This window comes from Pseudoliparis swirei, chromosome 5 (assembly GCF_029220125.1).
Source record: "Pseudoliparis swirei isolate HS2019 ecotype Mariana Trench chromosome 5, NWPU_hadal_v1, whole genome shotgun sequence".
Classification (NCBI taxonomy): Eukaryota; Metazoa; Chordata; class Actinopteri; order Perciformes; family Liparidae; genus Pseudoliparis; species Pseudoliparis swirei.
The window spans coordinates 28,037,848-28,049,453 of NC_079392.1; the positions used below are offsets into that span (position 1 = coordinate 28,037,848).

General features: G+C 54.3%; 1 protein-coding gene across 1 annotated transcript in view; it reads left to right on the forward strand.

Annotated features, from left to right (window-relative positions):
- Nucleotides 1–2,749: 2,749 nt before the first annotated feature.
- Nucleotides 2,750–11,606, forward strand: part of si:ch211-1a19.3 (uncharacterized) — a 12,677-nt gene continuing 3,820 nt past the window's right edge. The window contains exons 1-4 of the mRNA XM_056413967.1: nucleotides 2,750–2,763; nucleotides 3,047–4,295; nucleotides 7,247–7,343; nucleotides 7,652–7,805. Coding sequence (XP_056269942.1) covers nucleotides 2,750–2,763; nucleotides 3,047–4,295; nucleotides 7,247–7,343; nucleotides 7,652–7,805 — 1,514 coding nt within the window. The remainder of the gene's footprint in view (nucleotides 2,764–3,046; nucleotides 4,296–7,246; nucleotides 7,344–7,651; nucleotides 7,806–11,606) is intronic.

Here is an 11,606-nt window from a genome sequence, read left to right on the forward strand (position 1 = left end):
AGTGAAATATCTGAATACAATGCTAGATACATGTAATTGCACCTGTCCATCCTGGAGAGGGATCCTCCTCTGTTGTTCCTGATCCGATGTGAGGTCAAAGGTCAAAGGTCAGGGATGTCTATATGCACAGATTGTAAAGCACTCCGAGACAAATTTGTAATTTATGAAATTGGGCTCTACAAATAAACTGAATTGAATAAATGAGGAAAACCAAATTTTGTATTCATGTTTTTTTAGTAAAAATGATATGGTCTGTCACACATTCACCAAAATGATAAAGATGGGACTGAGAAATGACTTCATATTGCAGATAAAGTTTCATGGGGTGTGTGCAAATAAAAAATGACCATTAATTTTTTTTACAAATAAATATGTGTTGTACATAATTAAAAAAAATCTACATTATATACATGTTGAGAAATAGAAAACAGAACACAACTATTGACAGACTATTTACAATATGGCTTCACTATAATAACATCATGTCATCGTGTCACGAGACCTCTCTGCTGGCCGGGCAGGCGGAGCTGCAGGTGGAGCTGCAGGCGCTGGTGAATCCTCTCTGTAAAATACAAGACTAGTCAGCACCGCGCACATGTTACGGGCACCGGGACGGGCACCGTGACACGTAACGTGTAGTGAAGACTCTTACCCGGTCCAAGTGGCTCTCTTCTGGCTGCTGTTCCTCCTCGTGGCTCTGCAGCCCCTCCAGGCTCCGCGCTGCTCGCCAAAATCACTGCAGCTGTTTCTAAATGAGCCCCACCTGTGTGGTGGGCGGGTCCCTTGTGATTTACTGAGTGTTCATTGGTTGTTGTTTGACAGACAAACGGATTGACAAATCATGGTGAAGGGTTTTGTGTGACGAGTACTTTCCGCGCCAACGCACACCGGAAGTAAACAAAGTCGCGATTTGGACAAATTCGGCGGGGCGGATTAAAAAGCCTAACGGGCCGGATGTGGCCCGCGGGCCGTAGTTTGCCCATGTCTGAGTTAGCCGTTAGCCCCTAACTCATAGTTAGCCCCTAACCCCGAGGACCAAGGAGTTAGCCATTAGCCCCTAGGTTAGCCCCTTACTCCTAATAGGGGCTTTTTTCTGCATTTCTATTTTACCAGCGTTTCATAACAGTCAGAAAACAACAGACGAAAGGTTGGTTCCTGTCGACGAGATTAATGAATCAATGAGCTTTTTGTCCAGTCAGCTAACGCAGGAAGAGGAACCAAACCTGGCTTCTGATACCGCCCTCTAGCCCCGCCCACCTGGTCAATCAAACGTAAACCTCCAGACCCTCAACATGAAGGCGCCAGCTGTGTCAGGCCATGACGTCAGCACGGTGGTGGTGCAGTACCCGTTCTCACCACTAGACGGCAGGCTCGGACCATAAGATCTGGACCGAGGGACCAGAACCTGCAGACAGACGTGGACAAAATAATAGGAACAATATTTACTCATAAAACACTTTCAAAACATTGAAAATCTAAATATTGATAACGTGTCTTTATTTTGCTTTGTTCATATTGAGGACGAGATAGTCAGAACGTTGTGTTAGTATCAACAGCTCAACTACCACCTAGAGACAAACTACCACCAAGAGACACAAACTACCACCAAGAGACACACACTACCACCAAGAGACACAAACTACCACCAAGAGACACAAACTACCACCAAGAGACACTAAACTACCACCTAGAGACACTAAACTACCACCTAGAGACACTAAACTACCACCAAGAGACACTAAACTACCACCTAGAGACACTAAACTACCACCAAGAGACACTAAACTACCACCAAGAGACACACACTACCACCAAGAGACACTAAACTACCACCAAGAGACACACACTACCACCAAGAGACACACTACCACCAAGAGACACTAAACTACCACCTAGAGACACTAAACTACCACCAAGAGACACAAACTACCACCTAGAGACACTAAACTACCACCTAGAGACACTAAACTACCACCAAGAGACACACACTACCACCAAGAGACACAAACTACCACCAAGAGACACACTACCACCAAGAGACACAAACTACCACCAAGAGACACACACTACCACCAAGAGACACAAACTACCACCAAGAGACACACTACCACCAAGAGACACTAAACTACCACCAAGAGACACTAAATGACCACCTAGAGACACTAAACTACCACCAAGAGACACAAACTACCACCGAGAGACACACACTACCACCAAGAGACACAAACTACCACCAAGAGACACACTACCACCAATAGACACACACTACCACCAAGAGACACTAAACTACCACCTAGAGACACTAAACTACCACCAAGAGACACACACTACCACCAAGAGACACTAAACTACCACCAAGAGACACTAAACTACCACAGAGAGACACACTAAACTACCACCTAGAGACACTAAACTACCACCTAGAGACACTAAACTACCACCAAGAGACACAAACTACCACCGAGAGACACACACTACCACCAAGAGACACACACTACCACCAAGAGACACAAACTACCACCAAGAGACACACTACCACCAAGAGACACTAAACTACCACCAAGAGACACAAACTACCACCAAGAGACACTAAACTACCACCTAGAGACACTAAACTACCACCAAGAGACACTAAACTACCACCTAGAATCACTAAACTACCACCAAGAGACACTAAACTACCACCTAGAGACACTAAACTACCACCAAGAGACACTAGGTGGGTTCAGGGTTCTCAGGTGGGGTTCAGATGTTTAGAGTCATGCTCTCGACCAATCACATTCATTTATCTCTTGTTGTTATTCATCTCTTTTCTTCACTTCTGTTTCTGTTTCTCTGGGCCAAAGTTTGTGTTCCAGAGTTTAGAGAGAAACACACACTCACACACACACACTCTCACACACACGGAAAGTGTGCTCTATGTGTGACTTTCCTGTTGATCGTCCTCTCTGGGCACGAAAACATGAAGGCAGGAGGAGGAGGAGGAGGAGGAGGAGGGTGCGGTTCAGGGGGCGGAGCTCCTCCCGGTGTTCCTGTCCAGCTGAAGGGAAAGTCCACATCACAGAGCGGCTCAGAGAGAGCAGCGGCAGACAGCTCCTCTTCATCAAGGTCTCCAGCTCCTCTTCATCAAGGTCTCCAGCTCCTCTTCATCAAGGTCTCCAGCTCCTCTTCATCAAGGCCTACAGCTCCTCTTCATCGAGGTCTCCAGCTCCTCTTCATCAAGGCCTACAGCTCCTCTTCATCGAGGTCTCCAGCTCCTCTTCATCAAGGTCTCCAGCTCCTCTTCATCAAGGTCTCCAGCTCCTCTTCATCGAGGTCTCCAGCTCCTCTTCATCGAGGTCTCCAGCTCCTCTTCATCGAGGTCTCCAGCTCCTCTTCATCAAGGCCTACAGCTCCTCTTCATCGAGGTCTCCAGCTCCTCTTCATCAAGGTCTCCAGCTCCTCTTCATCGAGGTCTCCAGCTCCTCTTCATCAAGGTCTCCAGCTCCTCTTCATCAAGGTCTCCAGCTCCTCTTCATCAAGGCCTACAGCTCCTCTTCATCGAGGTCTCCAGCTCCTCTTCATCGAGGTCTCCAGCTCCTCTTCATCGAGGTCTCCAGCTCCTCTTCATCGAGGTCTCCAGCTCCTCTTCATCGAGGTCTCCAGCTCCTCTTCATCAAGGCCTACAGCTCCTCTTCATCGAGGTCTCCAGCTCCTCTTCATCGAGGTCTCCAGCTCCTCTTCATCGAGGTCTCCAGCTCCTCTTCATCAAGGCCTACAGCTCCTCTTCATCGAGGTCTCCAGCTCCTCTTCATCAAGGTCTCCAGCTCCTCTTCATCAAGGTCTCCAGCTCCTCTTCATCAAGGCCTACAGCTCCTCTTCATCAAGGCCTACAGCTCCTCTTCATCAAGGTCTCCAGCTCCTCTTCATCAAGGCCTACAGCTCCTCTTCATCGAGGTCTCCAGCTCCTCTTCATCGAGGTCTCCTCCATGGCGGCCCCGTCCGGCTCCTCCCAGACCACCAGGAACGTGGTCCTGGCCCTGCTGGTCTTGTGGTCCCTGGTCTCGCTGGTGGTCATCGTGGTCTGGGGGACCTCCCCCGACCTGAAGAGCTCCGCCCTGTGCCGGGCGGAGCTGCAGGAGGTGTCGGAGAAGAGGGAGGGGGCCAAGGTGGTGTGGAGCAGGAACAAGGAGGCCCTGGAGGAGCAGCTGGAGGAGGCGCGGGAGGAGCAGCGGCGCCACGGCGCCCAGAGCCTCCTGGTGCTGCGCCTCCTCAACTCCACCAGGACCTCGCTGGGGGGCTGCCGGCAGGAGACCGTGAGTCCTCTCCTCCTCACTGAAGCTTCTAGAGGGGAGGGGCAGGATGGGATCAGGGGGCGTGGCCTGTGACACCACCAATACCTCATCAATAATCAACAGATCAGGGGGCGTGGCCTGTGACACCACCAATACGTCGTCAATAATCAACAGATCAGACAAATTGATCTGAAGTGTCGAGTCGAGTTTAAAACAGATTTATGGATTATCATATCTCACGCCACTAATAACCTGACGATGAGTTGAAGGTGGAGCCAACAGAAGCCCCGCCTCCTAACAGCTGTCATCAGATCAATAGAAGAGGAGATGTGGACAGAGATCCATGAGCAGTGAGTGTGTGTGTGTGTGTGTGTGTCTGTGTGTGTGTATGTGTGTGTCTGTGTGTGTGTGTGTGTGTCTGTGTGTGTCTGTGTGTGTGTGTGTATGTGTGTGTCTGTGTGTGTGTGTGTGTGTCTGTGTGTGTGTGTGTGTGTGTCTGTGTGTGTGTGTGTGTGTGTGTCTGTGTGTGTGTGTGTGTGTGTGTGTGTCTGTGTGTGTGTGTGTGTCTGTGTGTCTGTGTGTGTGTGTGTGTGTGTGTGTGTGTGTGTGTGTGTGTCTGTGTGTGTGTGTCTGTGTGTGTGTGTGTGTCTGTGTGTGTGTGTGTGTGTGTGTGTATGTGTGTGTATGTGTGTATGTGTCTGTGTGTGTCTGTGTGTGTGTCTGTGTGTGTGTGTGTGTGTGTGTGTCTGTGTGTGTCTGTGTGTGTGTGTCTGTGTGTGTGTGTGTGTATGTGTGTGTGTGTGTGTGTGTGTGTGTGTGTGTGTGTGTCTGTGTGTGTGTGTGTGTGTGTGCGTGTCTGTGTGTGTGTGTGTGTGAACATAAAGAAACTCAGTGAAACAGAAACAGAGAAAGAACTTCTCACATTTTCCAACAGAGTTGTTGGTTGGAAAAAGTGAGTGTGTGTCCTCCTCCTCCTCCTCCTCCTCCTCCTCCTCTCTGGCTGCTCTTCCTGTCTCAGTATTTGGAATTTTCCATCTTATTTATAGAAGCGGAAAGTTTTACAAACACACGAAGAACAGCTGGACTACGATACCCAGAATGCACTGCTCCACGTGAACCAGGAAAATGTATTATACTAATGTACTCTGAGTATGTAGAGTGAGTATATATATCTCTATGTATATATATATGTGTATATATGTATATACACATATATACATGTATATATATTCATATATATAGATATGTATATATATACATGTATATATACATATACACTACCGTTCAAAAGTTTGGGATCACTTAGAAATGTCCTTATTTTTCAAAGAAAAGCATTTTTTTTTCAATGAAGATAACATTAAATCAATCATAAATACCCTCTCTACATTGTTAATGTGGTAAATGACTATTCTAGGTGGAAACTTCTGGTTTCTAATGAAATATCTCCAGAGGTGTATAGAGGCCCATTTCATCATCACTCCAGTGTTCTAATGGTACATTGTGTTTGCTAATCGCCTTAGAAGACTAATGTCTGATTAGAAAACCCTTGAAAACCCTTGTGCAATTATGTTAGCACAGCTGAAAACTGTTTTGCTGATGAGAGAAGCTATAAAACTGGCCTTCCTTTGAGCTAGTTGATTATCTGGAGCATCACATTTGTGGGTTCGATAAGACTCTCAAAATGGCCAGAAAAAAAGAACTTTCCTGTGAAACTCGCCAGTCTATTCTTGTTCTTAGAAATGAAGGCTATTCCATGCGAGAAATTGCAAAGAAAGTGAAAATGTCCTCCAGCGGTGTGTACTACTCCCTTCAGAGAACAGCACCAACGGGCTCTAACCAGAGCAGAAAGAGACGTGGGAGGCCCCGGTGCACAACTCAGCAAGAAGACAAGTACATTAGAGTCTCTAGTTTGAGAAACAGACGCCTCACAGGTCCTCAACTGGCAGCTTTAAATGGTACCCGAAAACGCCAGTGTCAACGCCGACAGTGAAGAGGCGACTCCGGGATGCTGGCCTTCTAGGCAGAGTGGCAAAGAAAAAGCCATATCTGAGACTGGCCAATCAAAAGAAAAGATTGGTATGGGCAAAAGAACACAGGCATTGGACAGAGGAAGATTGGAAAAAGGTGTTCTGGACAGATGAATCCAAGTTTGAGGTGTTTGGATCACACAGAAGAACATTTGTGAGACGCAGAACAGGTGAAAAGATGCTGGAAGAGTGCCTGACACCATTTGTCAAGCATGGTGGAGGTCATGGTCTGGGGCTGCTTTGGTGCTGGGAAAGTGGGAGATTTGTACCAGGTAAAAGGGATTTTAAATAAGGAAGGCTATCACTCCATTTGGCAACGCCATGCCATACCCTGTGGGCAGCGCTTGATTGGAGCCAATGTCCTCCTCCAACAGGACAATGACCCAAAGCACACCTCCACATTGTGAAGAACTATTGAGGGAAGAAGCAGGCAGCTTGCTGTCTGTAATGGAGTGGCCAGTCACCAGATCTCAACCCCATTGAGCTGTTGTGGGAGCAGCTTGACCGTATGGTCCTCAAGAAGTGCCCATCAAGCCAATCCAACTGGAGGAGGTGCTTCAGGAAGCGTGGGGTGACATGTCAACAGATTACCTCAACAAATTAACAGCTAGAATGCCAAAGGTCTGCAATGCTGTCATTGCTGCAAAAGGAGCATTCTTTGACAAAAGCAAAGTTTGAAGAAAAAAATTAATACTTCAAATACAAATCATTATTTCTAACCTTGTCAATGTCTTGACTATATTTTCTATACATTTTGCAACTCATTTGATAAATTAAAGTGTGACTTTTCATGGAAAACACGAAATTGTCTGGGTGATCCCAAACTTTTGAACGGTAGTGTATATATATATTATATGTATATGTGTACTAGATATATATATATATATTTGTGTATATATATATATGTATATATTAGTCATTTGTTCTTCTCCGTTGGTTCTGCAGGTTTTCCTTCACCAGAACATCAGCCTCCTGCAGGAGAGAGAGGAGCAGCTCCAGAGGTCAGAGGTCAACCTCACGGCCCAGCTCCGCCTCCAGGAAGGTAACCAATGAGGAGGCTGCAGAAAGTAAAGGAAACGAGGGAAAAAGGAAATGAGGGAGGAAAGGAAAAGAGGAGGAAACTAGCGAGGAAAAGAAACAAGATATATATATATATATATATGTATATATACATGTATATATATGTATGTATATATATATTATATATGTATGTATATATACATATGTATGTATATATACATATGTATATATATACATATATATATGTAGTCTTAGAACACATCTGCAGTCTGACAGGGGGGGCCACAGAGACCAGGACTCTGACTGAAGTAGCTGCTCCTGTTCCCTCAGACCTCATGGAGGCCCTGCAGCAGAACCTGACCCAGGAGGGCCTCCAGACCCAGACCTGCTCCAGCCTCAGAGCCGCGGCCCTCAGCCAGCTGCTGGCGGCCCAGAGCCAGACCCGGGCCTGTGAGTCCAGGCAGCGGTACCTGCACAAGCAGCTGTGAGTCCACCTCCCTCCACCCCGTCAGGGGCCTGAAGGCCACGGCTCAGGGGCCTGAAGGCCACGGCTCAGGGGCATGAAGGTCACGGCTCAGGGGCCTGAAGGCCACGGCTCAGGGGCCTGAAGGTCACGGCTCAGGGGCCTAAAGGCCCCGGCTCAGGGGCCTGAAGGTCCCGGCTCAGGGGCCTGAAGGTCACGGCTCAGGGGCATGAAGGTCACGGCTCAGGGGCCTGAAGGTCCCGGCTCAGGGGCCTGAAGGTCCCGGCTCAGGGGCCTGAAGGTCACGGCTCAGGGGCCTGAAGGCCACGGCTCAGGGGCCTGAAGGTCACGGCTCAGGGGCATGAAGGCCACGGCTCAGGGGCATGAAGGACACGGCTCAGGGGCCTGAAGGTCCCGGCTCAGGGGCCTGAAGGCCCCGGCTCAGGGGCCTGAAGGTCCCGGCTCAGGGGCCTGAAGGTCCCGGCTCAGGGGCCTGAAGGCCCCGGCTCAGCCTGAAGGTCACGGCTCAGGGCATGAAGGTCACGGCTCAGGGCCTGAAGGTCCCGGCTCAGGGGCCTGAAGGTCACGGCTCAGCCTGAAGGTCCACGCTCAGGGGCCTGAAGGCCACGCTCAGGGCCTGAAGGTCCGGCTCAGGGCCTGAAGGCCCCGGCTCAGGGCATGAAGGCCACGGCTCAGGGGCCTGAAGGTCACGGCTCAGGGCCTGAAGGCCCGGCTCAGGGCCTGAAGGCCACGGCTCAGGGCCTGAAGGTCACGGCTCAGGGGCCTGAAGGCCACGGCTCAGGGGCCTGAAGGCCACGGCTCAGGGGCATGAAGGTCACGGCTCAGGGGCCTGAAGGCCACGGCTCAGGGGCATGAAGGTCACGGCTCAGGGGCCTGAAGGCCCCGGCTCAGGGGCATGAAGGTCACGGCTCAGGGGCCTGAAGGTCACGGCTCAGGGGCCTGAAGGCCCGGCTCAGGGCCTGAAGGCCCGGCTCAGGGCATGAAGGTCACGGCTCAGGGGCCTGAAGGTCACGGCTCAGGGGCCTGAAGGCCCCGGCTCAGGGGCATGAAGGTCACGGCTCAGGGGCCTGAAGGTCACGGCTCAGGGGCCTGAAGGCCCCGGCTCAGGGGCATGAAGGTCACGGCTCAGGGGCCTGAAGGTCACGGCTCAGGGGCCTGAAGGTCACGGCTCAGGGGCCTGAAGGTCCCGGCTCAGGGGCCTGAAGGTCACGGCTCAGGGGCCTGAAGGTCACGGCTCAGGGGCCTGAAGGTCACGGCTCAGGGGCCTGAAGGCCCCGGCTCAGGGGCATGAAGGTCACGGCTCAGGGGCCTGAAGGTCACGGCTCAGGGCCTGAAGGCCGGCTCAGGGGCCTGAAGGTCACGGCTCAGGGGCCTGAAGGTCCCGGCTCAGGGGCCTGAAGGTCCCGGCTCAGGGGCCTGAAGGTCCCGGCTCAGGGGCCTGAAGGTCACGGCTCAGGGCCTGAAGGCCGGCTCAGGGGCATGAAGGTCACGGCTCAGGGGCCTGAAGGTCACGGCTCAGGGGCCTGAAGGTCCCGGCTCAGGGGCCTGAAGGTCACGGCTCAGGGGCCTGAAGGCGCTCAGGGCATGAAGGTCCGGCTCAGGGCCTGAAGGTCCGGCTCAGGGGCCTGAAGGTCACGGCTCAGGGCCTGAAGGTCACGGCTCAGGGCCTGAAGGTCCCGGCTCAGGGGCCTGAAGGTCACGGCTCAGGGGCCTGAAGGTCACGGCACAGGGGCCTGAAGGTCACGGCTCAGGGGCCTGAAGGCCACGGCTCAGGGGCCTGAAGGTCCCGGCTCAGGGGCCTGAAGGCCGGCTCAGGGGCCTGAAGGTCCCGGCTCAGGGGCCTGAAGGTCACGGCTCAGGGGCCTGAAGGTCACGGCTCAGGGCCTGAAGGTCACGGCTCAGGGGCCTGAAGGTCCCGGCTCAGGGGCCTGAAGGCCACGGCTCAGGGGCCTGAAGGTCCCGGCTCAGGGGCCTGAAGGTCACGGCTCAGGGGCCTGAAGGTCACGGCTCAGGGGCCTGAAGGCCACGGCTCAGGGGCCTGAAGGTCACGGCTCAGGGGCATGAAGGTCACGGCTCAGGGGCCTGAAGGTCACGGCTCAGGGGCCTGAAGGTCCCGGCTCAGGGGCCTGAAGGTCACGGCTCAGGGGCCTGAAGGTCACGGCTCAGGGGCCTGAAGGTCCCGGCTCAGGGGCCTGAAGGCCACGGCTCAGGGGCCTGAAGGTCACGGCTCAGGGGCCTGAAGGTCACGGCTCAGGGGCCTGAAGGCCCCGGCTCAGGGGCATGAAGGTCACGGCTCAGGGGCCTGAAGGTCACGGCTCAGGGGCCTGAAGGCCCCGGCTCAGGGGCATGAAGGTCACGGCTCAGGGGCCTGAAGGTCACGGCTCAGGGGCCTGAAGGCCCGGCTCAGGGGCATGAAGGTCGCGGCTCAGGGCCTGAAGGTCACGGCTCAGGGCCTGAAGGCCGCTCAGGCTGAAGGCCGGCTCAGGGGCCTGAAGGTCACGGCTCAGGGGCCTGAAGGTCACGGCTCAGGGGCCTGAAGGTCACGGCTCAGGGCCTGAAGGTCCGGCTCAGGGCCTGAAGGTCACGGCTCAGGGGCCTGAAGGTCCGGCTCAGGGGCCTGAAGGCCCAGCATGAAGGTCACGGCTCAGGGCCTGAAGGTCACGGCTCAGGGGCCTGAAGGCCACGGCTCAGGGGCCTGAAGGTCACGCTCAGGGGCATGAAGGTCACGGCTCAGGGGCCTGAAGGCCCCGGCTCAGGGGCATGAAGGTCACGGCTCAGGGGCCTGAAGGTCCCGGCTCAGGGGCCTGAAGGTCACGGCTCAGGGGCCTGAAGGTCCCGGCTCAGGGGCCTGAAGGCCGCTCAGGGGCCTGAAGGTCCCGGCTCAGGGGCATGAAGGTCACGGCTCAGGGGCCTGAAGGTCACGGCTCAGGGGCCTGAAGGTCCCGGCTCAGGGGCCTGAAGGTCCCGGCTCAGGGGCCTGAAGGCCCCGGCTCAGGGGCATGAAGGCCACGGCTCAGGGGCATGAAGGTCACGGCTCAGGGGCCTGAAGGTCCCGGCTCAGGGGCCTGAAGGCCACGGCTCAGGGGCCTGAAGGTCCCGGCTCAGGGGCCTGAAGGTCACGGCTCAGGGGCCTGAAGGTCACGGCTCAGGGGCCTGAAGGCCCCGGCTCAGGGGCCTGAAGGTCCCGGCTCAGGGGCCTGAAGGTCACGGCTCAGGGGCCTGAAGGTCACGGCTCAGGGGCCTGAAGGCCCCGGCTCAGGGGCATGAAGGTCACGGCTCAGGGGCCTGAAGGTCACGGCTCAGGGGCCTGAAGGTCCCGGCTCAGGGGCCTGAAGGCCCCGGCTCAGGGGCCTGAAGGCCACGGCTCAGGGCATGAAGGTCACGGCTCAGGGCCTGAAGGTCACGGCTCAGGGGCCTGAAGGTCACGGCTCAGGGCCTGAAGGCCGGCTCAGGGCCTGAAGGTCTCGGCTCAGGGGCCTGAAGGTCACGGCTCAGGGGCCTGAAGGTCCCGGCTCAGGGGCCTGAAGGTCACGGCTCAGGGGCCTGAAGGTCCCGCTCAGGGCCTGAAGGTCACGGCTCAGGGGCCTGAAGGTCACGGCTCAGGGCCTGAAGGCCCGGCTCAGGGCATGAAGGTCACGGCTCAGGGGCCTGAAGGTCACGGCTCAGGGGCCTGAAGGTCCCGCTCAGGGCCTGAAGGCCCGGCTCAGGGCCTGAAGGTCACGGCTCAGGGCCTGAAGGTCCGGCTCAGGGCCTGAAGGCCCGGCTCAGGGCATGAAGGTCACGGCTCAGGGGCCTGAAGGT